Below are 17,072 nucleotides of genomic sequence, written 5' to 3' on the forward strand. Positions count from 1 at the left end.
TTCTCTTAATCAGCTGTAAGAAATGTACAACGTGCAGTTCTTACAATATCTTGATGATTCTATCTTCCTCAAACCCCTGATGCATGACTTATGCAGTGTGATGTGTGTTAACCCCCAGCTTAACCTCACCTTTCATCCTGAGAGGTTTGGGTTTAATGTACATTTCAGCGAATGTTACCGGCAAAATGATCACATGAAAGGAAAGCAGCAACTGTCACCTAAGTTAGTTCAGAATATGCAAATTATACCCATAGCTCTTTGTATCCACGGTTGGTCAGGGTAAGTAATTAGCATGAAATTAAAGTCATATTCTTCTGGTTCTCATAAAATAACCTCAGTGCTTTTATTAAATTATAGCCTCCTCGTTTGTGTGCATGCAGTGAGCCTTCTTTTTTTTTTTTTTCAATAAAGCTGGCTGTCAGTATGTGGTCAAAAGTACAAAAATATGCAGTCAAGCTGAAGTACAGTGTTCTCTTCTGTTCGCTGAGCTGGTTCTCTCATAATTGTTTTATTGATTGCTCTGCCACCAATTGATTAGTCAATCCTCCAGATGCAGGGTATATTATTTTCTTTAATCCCCTGCAAATGGAGTGAGTGAAGTGAGCTTATGAAGTCCAGTTTTGCACAATAAAACATTAAACACCTCAGCCTCACCAGGGATTTACGTCTGTGAGTAGCTTCCCACACACGTACACACTTTCTTTTCTTAACGACATAAGCTATCTCATTTCAAGCTCCACAGAAATACTTTTCACTCAGTGGTTTCTTCTTCCTGCTCTGCTTGTGGTTGAATTGATTTCTCTCTTTATTAACAAAACAAATGGCATTCTCTCAAATCACAGAACATTTCCAGGGAAGAGAATGCCCACCTGTCTAGAATAATGGATTATTCAGATTGCATTATTATATACTTATAGGACTTTTAGGCTGCTACGGTTTTGTAGCGCAACTGCCGGATAGCTGTGATTTTTAAGATCCCACCAACACAACCTCTCTACTTGGCCTGTGAGAACCAAGGCAAAAGATCTATAAACCCTCACAGTAATTTAATCTAACAGGCAGTTAACAGAGAGAGCGTGTTTTGTGTTATTGTTGCTGGGATAGACAAAGGCGAAGAGGAACAAGAATAGGGACAAGAGAAGGGACGACATTTCTTTTAGAATTCAGCGTGCAGTTCGACATGTCCCCCGAGCTCGTCACGAGGAGGTGACCTTACATCTGCATGTTCCACTTCCCCCGCTTCCTGGTGATCAGCGTGCAGAACTGGACTTGCAGGAATACAGGCCACCTACAGACAAAGGTCATATAGAGGAGCTGTCGAGCCTGGTGTGTACAGAATACACATGTAGACCCTGTGAGGAACAAACTTAATCCAATCAAGTGCACATTGTATAGATCTATATCCACAGCCTTTCCGTTTGCATACATCCCATGTCAGCCTCAATCTGCCTCAGGCTGCAGCTGCACATTACAAGTAATGACTGTGAACAACCACAGAAAATGTTTGACTTTGAGATAGATTTGATTGAGCCAATGCAAATGCAGAGTTGCTACTACAGAAAGATATACAGAGAGAGAGAGCTATAAAGGCATTTGCAGAAACATTCATGCTCCAGCAAATTGACATACACAGGCATGAATACAAACACACATACAAAAACATGCAAGCGCACACTTCGCATTCCACACAGCTCCACAAGGCCATAGTGCCATTACTGTTGCCTGTGGTTCCAAGGAGACAGAGCTCATTGACATTCCAGTAAATCAGGCATCCTGATGGTGTTGACAGGAAGAATTATAGTGTGCCATCACCACCTTGTCCACACAGATGATTCTCAAGGGGACAGCTTTGCCAATAGCTGCAAACGAAGAGCAATATGACAAAAATGTTGCCACAGTCATGATGTGTGTAAAATAGGATCATTAATTAGGCTACAGCAACAGACAAGAAAGATCAAATGACTTATATATTTATATAATCATGTGGTAATCATGCAATAAATAGATTTTCATTTCATCATGCTGTGGATTTCAGATTACACAGTTAAATGCATTATACAACAAAATTATATATTCTTAGACTACGTGGGCAGAAAGAATTTAGAACTAAAAAAGGTTCAATTAAAGATGTTAGAGATACAAACAGGCAAATGCATAGTATGAAAAAGACAAGAAAACTGAATTAATACTATAATTAAAAGGAGAAATATGGTCAGATTGAACAACTTTGTATTTGAAATATAGATTGAATTTGATTTGCAGTGATCTCTCCCTCTAAGGGAACAAGTGGACCCAAGACATGTCTGCAAAATGCAACTACAACATCAAGCATTCTGGCCTGCTCCATCCTTGTGGCGAAGGATGACTCATCGGGAAAAATCACTCTTTTTCCACTTCTCTGTAGACCAGTACCTGTGGTTTTTGCACCACTGAAGTCTTAAATGTGCATTCATCTGTGTAATGAGAAGTTTATGCACTGCAACCTGACTATAATATCCTCGCTATGTAATTTTGGATGGCCTGTTCTTGCTGACACAGTCTGATCACGTCCTGCATTGACAATCTTAGTCACCCAAGGGGTAGTCGCTCCTCTGCTTTTCTTTATATATCTCACCCATATGTGAGTGTCACGGTCATCAAATGTGTTGGCTAGAATTTCCAGCTTTGTTTACTGTCACCCTAATCTAAATGCAGTTCTAATCTCAGTCACTGTAATTATTCATTTTCTTTACTCTGACGCCCTACTGTATATTATAAATAAATTAACAATTAGTTTTATTTGAAGGCAAGCTGTTTGCTATATCATAAAGCCAATGAACATCCTCACAAAAACAGTTATGCAGATACATGTGTCTGCATCCCTAATAGCTACAGCTGACAAATTGGCATCGTATTTCTAAACACTCTCAAAGCCTGTAAGGCTCTGCCCACAGGCTTATTAGCATGCACTAAGTTGGAAAAAAGCTCCTCAACAGTATTATCTGACGGGCTTCTCAACACTGCATAAGCAATGTTCCCTTCAGCACATCAACCACTTTAGCACAAACTCAATCAATTCCTGATGCTTAACACTAACCCAATCACCTTCCGCTAATGCCATGCCACTTTTGCTTAGGATAATAAATGAGAAATGTCCACAACTGACCCAAAGACCCTGACAATCAGCCAAAGCAGGTAGCAGATGGTTGGGGGGTAAAAGGGTTAGGTTTATATGGGAAGCAAAGCTCAAAGGGTAAAGTAAGGTTGTTGGGATGGGAATGGTACAGAATGAGGGAAGGAAGTCAAAATGTGAACAGAGTGTAAGGACAGAAGAAAAGGCAAGAAAGGAGAAGAGAGATGGTTGTTGGGAAACCATAAAAAAAAATAGGAGGATGTTGCATCCACAGATTGACGGTGATTGCGGCAGCAGGGGGGACCATTTAGAAGCTCCAGAGTGAAATGAAATGAGCTCCTAATATCGTCACACACTGGGATGTTATCACCAGTGACAGTGTTATTCCAGTCTATTGATCTGTTCTTACATAAAACTGATGGCATTTGAATACGCCAATAAGTTGATTTCAATGAAACATGAATGATTTGTTTTAGTTTCTGCAGGAGCTCTGTTTCAAAGGCCATAAAACCAGATTCTTACACATTTACTTTCTCATCTTTCCTGCTGTTTCAAGGTTATGTGAAATTAGCCATTTCTCTTGCATCCAAAAAAAGTTCTGTGCTTCATGTACTGACTTATTTGTCTTTCTGCTCTTTCCCTTATAGGTTTAGCCCTTATGAGTGGTATAACCCGCATCCATGCAACCCAGACTCGGATGTAGTGGAAAACAATTTCACGCTGCTCAATAGTTTCTGGTTTGGAGTTGGGGCTCTCATGCAGCAAGGTAGTTGCCTCAGCCTGTAGCTGCAGTTGCTCTGTGGAGCTGGAGCTGTCTGTACCCCACTGTCCCTGAGGGCTGTTTTCTCTTTCTTTTCTTTTTTCAAACCGAACCAATGGCAACAGAAAGAGACCTCTGAAGGTCCAGGCTGGAGTAAATGTGCAATTTCCTTTTTTTCTTTCCATCAACTCAACTAACAGAGAACACTGGCCAAATCTGTAAATAAGAAACATGTTAATGAAAGAGGGAGATTTATAGCCTTTATGCCACTTGACTACAACCAAATTAACTTCAGGCGCTATCGGACAAAAGCAGTTGTAGGAATCCCCTAATGGTAACTACACTGTAGAGCTCCCTCAAGGACTACATGCTTTTGATGGCTTTTCTTTTTTTACTTTGCATCGCCAATAAGAACACTGCGGTAACTTAATCACCAGAGTTGGTGGGTAGGTTGTATATGTCTGTTGCATTTGCTGCAGAAAATTTATATTCAAGAAAGGCTTGACTTAAGTGTTGTGCCATTACTGTGTGTTTATTGTTCAATTTGGCAAGCGTTTTGAGCTGTTGCCTACATGGCAAACCTTTTACCAACCTTTACACAGTTCTAGTCATTATACACTTGTACCACCTCGACCAATCACAGTGAACCTACAGATGGTTCTTCTTGTTCAGAGAAAGTAGCTACCCTGCACAAAAACGTGCTAAAATCAATACGTTATTGTCACTTTCCCATTGGCTTTAGGCAATTACATCACTCGGTTAGGGTCAGGAATCAAAACTGCTTGGGTAGGATTGGAAAACAATTGTAGTCAGGGAAAAAATAAAACATTTTCACATCATAACCCTTAGCCCCATGGATGCCTTGTTTACATTTCATATGTAGTTGCTCACACAATTACTGGAGGTCACATATTTTTCAAATGTATATAGGTCATGAACATCAAACAATAACAACTCATGGGCATGTTTGGTAGTTGTGGAGAAGTAGGAACTAGAAATGTGGTTTAAAAAAAAGGCTGTATTAAAAAGTTATGAGAACTAACATCATCAGTTCCTGCAGTGAACTGATTGTGTTTAGACTGGCAATTGAATTTTTTTGTTGTTTTTTGCTTTAAACCATTTGAATTAGGAGTAAAAAACATTTGGCCTTAGAATAAGAACATCATTTACATTTAGATCCCTTGCTTGTAAACCTCTCTTTCACGATGAGCTTCTATCAGTTCTTGTTCAAAGTTTTGCAGACACAAAAAAAAATGCTGCTGTTGCATAACCAAATGTGACAACTTATTTTCTGTCTGTTGATTTTGACATGAAAAATTGTCCAATATGACGTTTCTGATATTTTGTAAAAATATATAAGAACATTATCCCAAACTATACTGCAACTTCCCTACACATTTTTATATTTGATACATTTTATCTCTCCATTTTAGACTAAATAGATGAATAGATGAATAAAGTCTTTTGATATTTTTTTGTCTGCTTCTCCCTCCGTCCCAATATCAACCCCTGCTCTAGTCTACTTCTTTGCGCAATGCAGTATTTAAAGTAAGCTCAGTTAATATATGCTTTTCTTATTTCTAAAGATGTATTGACTGTTTCATGTCATGTGTTCTGGGTAGTTGCAAGGCTCTGAAGAAACCTTAAAGCATTCCACAGCATACAAAAGCAGCACTAACTGTAATACCACTTGAAAGTAAAACCCCTTGATATTACCAGGACCAATGCGTAGTGTCTTTTTCTCTTGCCATTGGCCCATCAGTATCTTGAGATCAGTGGGGTATGGAGTCAGGATGTGAGGTTACCTTGGGTACATGACTCTCTGGCCCAAACAGCCTGACACTTCACACTGTTCTGAACAATCAATACTGACTGTGTTTGATTTTAAATTATTGATTTATGCAAACTCTTTGTTCCCATGTAGCACTTTCCAGTGTCTTCTGCATTAGTTAAAGCATTCTCTTTGACTGAGACAAGATCATTTTTCTTGTTTGAAATCATCTTGTTTTCAGAAGTACTTCAAGTGATCAAATCTTGAAGCCAGTGTCACATTTGCCTGAGCTGATAACTTGGAAGAGTTCTTGAAAACAAGTTTATCATGTTTTTACAAGTGATGATTAAAAACTTAATCAAAAGATTAGAATAAAATGTTAATGAGATTTTACAGTGAAATATTCACTCCTGCCACTTACCTTACCTCAGGCTCGGAGCTTATGCCCAAGGCCCTGTCGACTCGAATAGTGGGGGGCATCTGGTGGTTCTTCACCCTCATCATCATTTCCTCATATACAGCCAACTTGGCTGCCTTCCTCACTGTGGAGAGGATGGAGTCACCAATAGACTCTGCTGATGACCTGGCCAAACAAACTAAAATCCCGTACGGGGTGGTGGAGGATGGTGCAACAATGACATTCTTCAAGGTAGCGGATGGTTTTTAAAGGAGTCTTCCATTCTCATTTATCAAAGTTATAATCCTTTATAAGAAGCCGAGTAGTTTTCAGAACAAGAGCAAAGCATAGAAAAGTTTCTCGTCCTGAGCATAGGTTAAGAAATGAACACAGCCTCCCCTGTCAAAATTATGCTAATGTGGATGTTCCTTAAACTTAAACAGGGAAGACTACTGTGGTTTTAAAGATTAATGCATTTATATTGAAGTTTTGAGGAAAATCACTCTTCTTCTCGCTTCATTTGGGTCCTCATTAAGCATTTTCTTAATTAATTTATGGTATTGATTGCTAGCTTTCAGTCTTTATTAACTGAGTGCATAATGAATGTTTCTCTTTTGTATAGTTACATTTAGAGAAAGAACGATGATCAAGTGAAGTATTCACTAAAGAAGGCCACGATTATGATTGGTTCCAGATCTGCTACTCACTCATAATTTAAGGTTTTAAAATAGCAAGATGACGAAGGCCAAAACACTAAACTCAAGGTTTCAAAACAGATGTGCATAAATCTGTGGGTAAGGTCATGGTGGCTCTGTCCATCTTTTTTTATGTAGTCAATGCTCCTGCGTGCTTGGAGTAGAGTAGCTCTTCATGTAAAAGCTTGCTGGGACATTGCCTTTTTGTTTCAATATTTATAACTGACCTACCAAAACTACAGAAATGGAGATCTGTTTTTCAGACGCATTTTCAGTTTACTGTTGGATTCAGTGAATGTTCCATTGCATCTCATTAGAGTGTTTCAGGATTAAAAAAAAAAAACATTCTCATGTTTTGCCAGTACCCACAACATCAGGGGTTTGGACACTTTCAAAGCAGCAGCTTTAAGAAAATGTTTAGTACCAATGAATTACACATATATTCTGGATTATACACATGCATTGCCTGTTGAGGTAATTGCATATTGTAAATACAGGAAATAGAAATGATTCAATAAAACCAATTATTCAACCCCCATCCTTTGGTTACTTGCAGAAGACAAAAATCTCTACCTATGGCAAGATGTGGGAGTTTATGAACAGCAGGAGGCAATCTGTAATGGTCAAGAACGTGGAGGAGGGCATCCAGCGCGTCTTGACCTCCGACTATGCCTTCCTCATGGAGTCCACCACCATTGAGTTTGTCACCCAGCGCAACTGCAACCTAACACAGATTGGAGGCCTTATAGACTCCAAAGCCTATGGAGTGGGAACACCTATGGGTAAATAACTTCAGACCTTTGTGTGCCGCTTGATATTGCTTGATGTATAATTTAGCCACGTGTGATGTGCTAGATAAAAGTACATAGTGTGGATAATTGATAAGCTCTGACAATATCAAGGTTTATCTTTGTTGATGGGGTCATGGTTATAATGGTTTGACAGAGCAGGGTGTAAAGGGTTTAGCTTAATGAAAAGCAAATGACTTAAAAGGTTGAATTTATAGATAAGGTTAGAATGTGCCTCTGGCTCACTGCCATGTCCAGCGTGTTGTTATTCTTTGTAACTACAATGATTTTCTCAGAGAGTAAAGAATAAAACCTGGACATTATTATGGTTTGTTTCATTCTACTTTGGAGTCACATGAAACAAGACTGAGTGTAATGCAGTGCAACTTGAAAGTCAAGGCACCGTAATTCCCTTTGACTTACTCTCTGTGTTGTTTCTGATCATTAAATCACAACTAAGAATCACTTCGGAGCAAATAAAACGAGCACTTGCACCTGTTGCCAGCAGCTTATTTGACCTAGCTCATGTCAAAACAACCATTCTCTTTCCAGTATGATGCACTGAAGTTAAATCTATCAAAATATTTTATATTACTATTTCAGCTTAATAAACTGCGTAGCATAGCACACAGGTTAAAGCTAGAAGAAAGCATTCATAAAGCATTCTGAGCACACAGGCTGAAGACTGTTAATGATTCCAAGACCAGTGTCACAGAGGTTAGAGTGCTTATGACAAGGCCATGGTGATCACTGCTGCCAGCTGTAATGATGGCGTCTATCATCAGTGATGCGACGGCCATCAAAATATAGTGGATTAATTCTGGCCAGCCGCATCTGCACTCAGCTTCTGCTGAAGAGAACAGCGCAGTTATGAATCTGCTGGGATGCAATGATTGCAATGGCTATAGCAAAGCTGAGGTGATGCAATGAAATATAGTCCCACTGTGGCTCCATGAGTACAGAAGTACTTACAGCTGTGCCCTTGAAATGGACATATATGACCCTAGACTTTGGATCAATTCATTTTTTCATTCATATAGCAATAGAGTGTATCAAGTGAATGGCAAAATCTATATCAAATCACTTTCATTTTGCAATTAGCAGTTTAGTATTTAAATGTATAAAAGTTGATGATTAAAATGTCCAATCTCAAAGCGATTACTGCCTACTAACATATTTCTGTCTCTAATCCTGGTATTCATCGCTCAATAGGAAAATTACAGCCTGCAGAATGTTTCCTCAGCAATAGAAGAGGTCTTGAGATAGTTTTTTTCATTACTTTATTATTTCAGAGGGACTGGCAGAAAAGAGTATTTTATAATGTCACATGGTGGCTTCATCTTGAGGGTGTCGCCTCTAACTCTGTGAACCCTCAGCCTCTACATCAGCCTTTAGCATGAAACTTTTTGAATATTGTTCAGCAGCTTATTTTCTATAAGGCTCTTGCAGCACCAAGTCAAAGCGAGCCAAGTGATAAGTCTTAACCTTATAGTGCTTGTCGGCTTTCAAACGTCTTTTTCCCAAAACACAAATGCATTTCATCTAGAGCTATCGACTTAAACTGTGAACACATTAATACTTGAGGCCAGACAGTGTAAGAATGATGGATGTTCTTTGGTGCTGAATATCTGTCAGGTAGTTGTATATGCGCAGTGTGTCAAGCACAGCGTTTTTCCATTTGCCCAGGCCCCGCTCCCCATATCCTCCTCTCTAAGGACCCATCCTATTAGCATTTATCCAAGGCCTGCTTTGTTAGGCCATCATTAATCATTTGAAATATGAGGGGCACCAGAATCAAGGGACTCAGATACTTTATAGATCTCTAATCTTTAAATGAAAAGGGCATATGCTCCTCACATGCACAGTTCTATTTGTATACAGGCATGCGTTTTCAGAGCTGTACATATATCTAATGTACATGCCCAAATATATATGTACAGGTTATCATCTCAGTGCCAGTGCACTGGCACAGCACAAGTATGGATTTAAAAAAAGGAGAGAAAAAAAAAAAGCAGCTAAAAAAAATCTGTGGCACGATGTATAATCTTCAGTTTTGTAGTAACGTTCCTTTTGTCAGTGCAAACACACAGAGGCTTGAAGATGAAAGGATGATGGATGGTGATAGATAAATGATAGATGAGACTGTGAACGAATCAGCAAAAGAGGCTGACAGGCAAACGTGTATGAGAGCAGCAAACAAAGTGATGCTACTTTAAACCAGATTCAGTTTATTTTCCCTGGGGTTTTAGCACAAAATGCTCTTGTGTTTTTAGAATAATTTCTATTACTACAAAAGATTCACATATGTGTTTCATATCTTTTAAGTCACTCTTTGTAAACAGCAGAGCCAAATGTCTGAAATGGAAATGTACAACCAGGCTTCATTATGGATGCGTCTGTAATCACATAAATGCATTAACAAGCTTTTAAAGCAGTGAAAATATGAAGCATGAGAGCTCACAGTAAGTGTTAATCAGTCTTGGCCTGGTTGAGGCAGAGTGAGCGCACTGCGCCTCGATCGGGCTGGGCGTCACACACACCATGCAGGGGAAAACGAACATGACCCCACTCGGCTACTCTGCTACGATTATTCCTGCTTTGATCACGCCAGTGGCCACTGAGCCTTAATGCCCTGTCACTAATTCTGGCGCTTTCCCGCTTTCTCTGGATTTGGGTTCTATTACTCAACATCAACATGCATAAAAACACAGTGATAGAGAAACTCTATCTCCAATACCAACATATAATCCCAAATGCATATGCAACCGTGTAACGTTCACCCCACTGGGCTCCTCTGTTTATAGTCACAATTTGTGTTGTTTGAAAGCGAGTGCAAACGGCAGCTAATTCGTCAAAATCAACAGCAGCTCTGCTACACAAAGCCAAGTCATTGTTGCCAACTCCCTGCGCATCATAATTCACATACTGCAGAGAGGAGTGAGATTTTTGGAATCACTTTGCGAAAATAAGGATTAGTGGGATTTGAAGAAGGACTTACAAAAAACTGCCTCTAAGAAGCTGCGAATAACATGACAGGTTATATGATCACATGAAAGTCTCGCTATGTTTCATCCTCCCACCACCAAAAATTAATATGCCAAGGATCATTTTTTTTTGTCTTTTTCATATCTGGCTATTTTCCATATTCACCAGTCTGTTGTGTTTTTTCATCCACAGGCTCTCCATACAGAGACAAGATCACAATAGCTATTTTGCAGCTGCAAGAGGAAGGGAAGCTGCACATGATGAAGGAGAAGTGGTGGAGAGGCAATGGTTGTCCCGAGGAGGAGAGCAAAGAGGCCAGCGCTCTGGGGGTACAGAACATCGGGGGAATCTTCATTGTGCTGGCTGCAGGACTGGTGCTGTCAGTGTTTGTTGCTGTGGGGGAAGTCCTTTACAAGTCTAAACAGAATGCCCAGCTGGAAAAGGTACAGCAGCCTTTTGTGGAGACTTTTTGTGAATTAAAACTGGGTTTACACGGTGTGAAACTGGGCAAAAATAACTGCGATGTCAATGGTCATGCTTCAAAATGGTTGTCGCATGTCACATCGTCACAACTCTGTCTCTGAATATGGCCACGTGATCATTATTATCAAAATTACCTGTTGAAATGTCTTTCAAGATGTGAATATGATGCATACAGTGAACAAGATTCTTCAACAAGGTCTTCCTGCTCCCTCTGGTCGCATTTCTAGAAAGAGTTTTAATATATTTTACATAGTTCTGTTCTATTTTAGTGCACGTTTCATCACACAGTGTTGATTATGTGTTTTAGTACACATTTAGTATGTGCAGTAGTATTTCCAGATAATTGTTAAAGTCCCTTTGATAGTGTATTTTTATTATTTACATCTAGAGAATTAGCAAAGTGCAGCAGTGTGTTATTTTATTGCAATGATAATTAGTTCCCAGCGTTTGTTTTACAGACTGCATATATTTCAGAGCACGTCTTAGATATCATTAATCAAGAGCTGCAGGAATGGGTCACAATATTCAGATGATTTGCAAATGCCCTGATTTCTAGGCTGCCAAGGTGCTGGTAATTTGCATACAGACAACAACCTTGTACTCCCTGCCAGCCCCCTCCAACCCAACATCTCCAGCTTTTTACCCCTCCTCCTCGTTGTTGTTTCACCATTTGTCTTCCCTCTCCCTTCTTACTTCCTTAATCCCACTCTACTTCCTTAATCACTCCTCTTTCCGGGTATAAGAAGTATCATTCATAAGCCAGACAAATGTATGTAAAAATGAAGAAAAACAAAAATACCTGGAGCCTAAGCCATCTGCAGATATCCATCTCACACACCCACATACACTCACAACCAGAAAAATAATAGCTTCGTACTTAATGCTCTCCTCTTCTTTTCACATCTTCTCTCCTCCTACACCCTTTGTATCTGAATTCGCATAATCAGTACAGGAGTGTATGGGAATTGGACTTGGCAAAGTTGATGCAAAGGCTTATTGACATTTTTTAGGATTTTACACCACATACATAATGCACGGACACACAGGCTCATATTACTGAAGTTGCATAACACTGTGATGTTTAAAACAGGTTAGCAATATTTTTGGATTTAATCTGATTATATGGATATTTTGTCCCCTAGGCACTGTCATTATATTGTTTTTTTCTTCACAATAATCTCTGGATTTAGTTCTTGGCAGGGTGTAAAAAGCTGCGAAACAGCAGCAGGCCTCCGTGTGACAGAGAGGCTGATAAGGAAAAATCTGGGACAGACTTATAAATGAATGTCTGTTTTTCCAAAGTATTGTTTGTGATTTTAATTAAAAGATCTACCAGTAGAGTTCATTTTTAATCTGTTTCTAAATATTCTCAGTACCTTATCAATAATTGGTGTATTCTAAAAGTTTATGTCAACTACATTTTTCAGTGCTGCCTTTTTTATCCTAATTTTGTCTGTGATTATAGCACAATCAGACCATCCATTAAATAGTGTAACATTGATCAAGATGTTTACATAGTGATGTCAGTTATCTATTTTGAGCTGCAATTACTGAGGCTTTGTTTGGCACTAGAGGAGATTTCTAAAGTCTCAAAACATTTTCTATAGCTCTAAAAGTCAGAATGGCTCAGTCTTTGCAGCTTTGATTTTACCATCCTTTTGATGGATATGTCAATCCAAAGTTCCCTTATTGTGCACAATGCACTCCTAAATCGCTGGACTAAGCATTAAACAATTTAGTTTATGGATAGAGTTAACAATATTGTCACTTATGAGTATATACATTATAGACCAGCAGATGTTTTTATTTTGTATGGATGGATAAAATGAAACAAGTTGACCTTTATTTTCCGATGCTGATCTACTGAGATATAAATCAAAATGTTAGGTCATGAAACCAACACTGATACAGTTCAAATAAGAAAGTAGATATGGATAACAATGAATATGGCATTAAATGCACGGGAAAAGCAGCAGCGTAGAAAGAAAAGTGAAAAAATAAGATTAGATAAAAGTCAATTACATGTACCGAATTATTTCAGAGAAAATTCACCTTCATTACTTTACAACTTCATGCTACCTTACTCAATATGTTCTTATCATTAAGACGATATTTCCATTATTTTCCTCTTTAGCAGGGGGCAACTGAATAAACTTGAATCACAATCAGTTGGGACATAGTCGCACCACAACTAATCAAGAAACTCTACTAGAGTCAAACACATTTTTTCTTTCTGGTCGAACCTCCCTTACCTGTACAAACAAAGCTGTCCAACCATCTACCAGGCTTCAGGTGAAAGAGACACTAGTTTTTCCAGATCTGTCTCTATCCAGTCCTTATGCGTGGTATATATTAAAGCAAAAGAGAATTTAAAGCTGTCATTTAACGTGAAACTCATTACATTGGATTCAGGCAGCAACAGGACTAACATTTCACAATAACATTTTGAGTAGGTAACAGAGAAAAACAGGGAACAAATTGTCTTAGATAATCATTAGTTTAATGAGTAACCTAGATTTATGAAGTAATTCAGCCAATGATTCGCTAATGATGATGAATTAAGAAAAAAATTAGGGAGAACTGAAGGATAACTTCATTTATTTAAGTACTTCTCTCAAAATTCCTATGAACCATGCAATAAACAGCAATACTAAGTAATGATGCATGATATTACATTACTGTTATTTCTATTATAGAGACACATGTGGTGTATCACACATGCTACATCAACCTCAGATTACCATACTCATGAGAGAACGCTGATTAGGGATGAATGGAGGCTGAAAGGATTAGTTATTAGCTATTTATGCAATTCTGGCAGTAACTTGTAATTAGCAATAATTTGTTAGAAAGGATGTTTTTACTGGCAACATCATAATTAAGGTAAACTGGACAAATAAGTAATAATTCAATGACACGTAACCTCAAAGTCAGAATGTCTGCATAGCATCTAATTACTGTGTTTATACAACTAAAACCGAAATTTTAAAAATGGATGTAAACATGAGTTCATAAAATTAGACATGTCAATCAAATGAGTCAAAGTAGCCCTGCATGTATATGTGCCTTCAGCCTTTAATCAGAATAATCAGTATAAATGAATAGTCCACATAAAATGGTCCAGCCTGGCTATAATTCTAAATCTACTTAACTGTGCATGTAAACACATTTAATTTAGTTGTGATGAACCACTTAATAACTACTCAATGCCTTGTATTGCTATCACTAACAAGACCGAAAAAATGAACAGTGGCGATCATTTAAAGTGATATTATTCTTTTAATTTTTTTTAATTCCTTTATTTGTATAACTTTTTACATTTGCATGTAACAGGTCTGCAATGTTACTAAAGCCCATACGAAAGGTAGTTTTTGTCCTCACACAAAGGACGCTACTCCTGAGCTGCCTGAACACTTTGTGTGTCGTCCATTAGCTTGATCCCTGGCCAGAAGCCTGAAAGGGAAGCCCACAAAAAAAGGAAGAAAAAAAAAAAGAAAAGCACCATCATTTTTGATCACCTGGCTGACCTATCAGAGAAATCAGGGTCTTTTGGGAGGGGTCCCTTAAAGAGACAGATAATAAATTGGAATATTTCAAATAGAGGGAGACAGGAGGAGCTGCAACAACATTCATTATGAGAAAAATAATGTGATTTCTCAAAGTAGACACATGTAGACCTATTCTTGTAGACTTGAAAAATAAGATTACAAGCCTGTAAATTAGCATAATTTGTGCACTTTAAGTTATGAATGAGTCAGCAGTAGTTTTGTGCTGTTCATGAATCACTCATGAAGAAAGTGAAGTATAATTGACTCAGAAATATTCATGAGATAATCATTAGCTGATGATTCAGTAATATAAACATCTTTCAGTAGCTCATCATCATATTTAGTACTCCTTATAATGCTGTTGCCACCTAGTGGTAAGAAAAACATTGAGACACTAACCAAGAAACAGTGATGTGACATGGAAGAGTTGAAAGCATATACAATAAATATAATTAGTGTTGAAACAAATACTTACATACAGCATATACCAGTCTAGACCCTTTTGGAGATATCTGCGTTGCTTTATGTCATGGCAATATTCAGTGTCACACTGAATCAGAATCATGATCATAATTACCTTGTAGAGTTTTTTGAGGAGTGTTGCACACAGGATGGCACAAGCTAAAACTTTTTCTTCTTGGGTTTGCCTCCCCAGCGATCTTTCTGCAGTGCCATGATGGACGAGCTGCGCGTGTCTCTGAAGTGCCAGCGCCGTCTCAAACAAAAGCCTCAGCCGCCTGTCATCGTCAAGACAGAAGAGGTCATTAACATGCACACATTCAATGACAGGAGACTCCCAGGAAAGGAAACCATGGCATGAACGTTGACCAGACCCTGAGCATATCCCTCAGTAAAAACCATGGAGGGGAGACAGAGGGTCAAATCAATGCTGACTTAACTACAGACTGAGGTTAGCAGTAAAAACAGGATTCCTTTTGAACCCACTTGCTTATATAGACAGATGTTTCCTGTGGAAATGTAGATACCTGAGCAGTGTCACCTCACCGCGACATTCACTATTTGAAGAGAGATGGAAATGAAGGACTTTCTGCTTTGGTTTGATAAAGGCTGTAAAGTGAAAACAGATCCATTCAGATTTGTGACAAAAAAAAAAAACATTTGTCTGGTCCACACCAAAAGTGGATTAAAACACACAAAAAAAAAAAATGTGTATACAAACACACACTCATATTCTCATTTTACACAATTAACACGTGCAGAAAGGAATATTCTGTTGTGACGGTAACGCCAGTTGTAGTTTTTCTGTTGAAGTCAATGCCCTTTTGTCTTACCTCTATGTGTATGACCCAATCAGTCCCTCCCTTCAGTGGCTTGAGTTTCTCAACAGTAATTTGAATGAACACTTATCTTACACAAAAAAGGGAACAGTAGTCAATGCCATAAGATTTCTTATGAACTGTTGTATAAAAGTGATATTTAGTTTGATATCATCTATGCTGACCTTGTCAAATACTCATCATTTTCTTCTGTAATGCCTTTTTCGTGCCAAAGTTTGGCCATTGTAAAGAACTTTCTGCCATGCCTATTATGTTCAAAGCTTCTACAAGCAATGTATACTGTCAGTCCTTATTCATGTCCGTCCTTATACACTGTCTGCAGTTTTCAATCTGTATCAATTGTTGTTTAAAATGCAGGATTTCTACAAAAGTGTTTGTTTTTGTACAAGAACAAGAAGTTTTGTAGTGCTTTGTATCACGGTAGCCCCTCCTGTGGACAAAATATGTAGCAGATACAAACTCAGCCCTCAAACTCTGGAACTGGGCTTCAGGCTCTGCTGTGTAGGGTTCATCTCTCTCATCAATCGGATATTCAGTCTTTTGTCTGCGAGTCTCACGGGGCCAGCTGTACATACTGTCTGGGGACAATGTAGTGGATTTTGGTAGGTGAAAGCAATGAAATTGTAAATGAAGTAGTGCTCAAAGCCAGCAGAGCAGGGACTTGCTCTGGGAAATGCATGATGGGAAATGCAACTGTCAGCAAAGTCTTACTGACAACAAGTGCAGGTTACTAACGGTAGCAGAGAGAGAGTCACCATGAAAGACATGGTAAACATGCAAATGTTGCTTGTGTGGAATATACATATAAATGTTGTCATGTAGCACTGTTATAGTACAATGAGTTTTTATTTAATTTTTTTACTGATATCAAGTCCTAAAAGTCTTATTTTTTTAAACTAATAGAAATCATTTTATATACACAGAGATAGATAGATAGATAGATAGATAGATAGATAGATAGATAGATAGATAGATAGATAGATAGATAGATAGATAGATAGATAGATAGATAGATAGATAGATAGATAGATAGATAGATAGATAGATAGATAGATAGATAGATAGATAGATAGATAGATAGATAGATAGATAGATAGATACATACATACATACATACATACATACATACATACATACATACATACATACATACATACATACATACATACATACATACATACATACATACATACATACATACATTTATACATACTTGCTTTTTCAGCTGAGATATT

At 38.2% G+C, this 17,072-nt stretch overlaps 1 protein-coding gene across 1 annotated transcript in view; it reads left to right on the forward strand.

The window, feature by feature from the left end:
• The window catches only part of LOC140267252 (glutamate receptor ionotropic, kainate 2-like), a 66,424-nt gene extending 49,607 nt beyond the window's left edge, over nt 1-16,817 (forward strand). Inside the window, exons 12-16 of the mRNA XM_072362468.1 lie at nt 3,760-3,878; nt 6,075-6,292; nt 7,292-7,517; nt 10,701-10,951; nt 15,195-16,817. Coding sequence (XP_072218569.1) covers nt 3,760-3,878; nt 6,075-6,292; nt 7,292-7,517; nt 10,701-10,951; nt 15,195-15,359 — 979 coding nt within the window. The 3' untranslated portion in view covers nt 15,360-16,817. The remainder of the gene's footprint in view (nt 1-3,759; nt 3,879-6,074; nt 6,293-7,291; nt 7,518-10,700; nt 10,952-15,194) is intronic.
• The last annotated feature ends 255 nt before the right edge of the window (nt 16,818-17,072 follow it).

This window comes from Leuresthes tenuis, unplaced genomic scaffold (assembly GCF_036924035.1).
Source record: "Leuresthes tenuis unplaced genomic scaffold, fLeuTen1.0.hap1 SCAF_13, whole genome shotgun sequence".
Taxonomy (NCBI): Eukaryota; Metazoa; Chordata; class Actinopteri; order Atheriniformes; family Atherinopsidae; genus Leuresthes; species Leuresthes tenuis.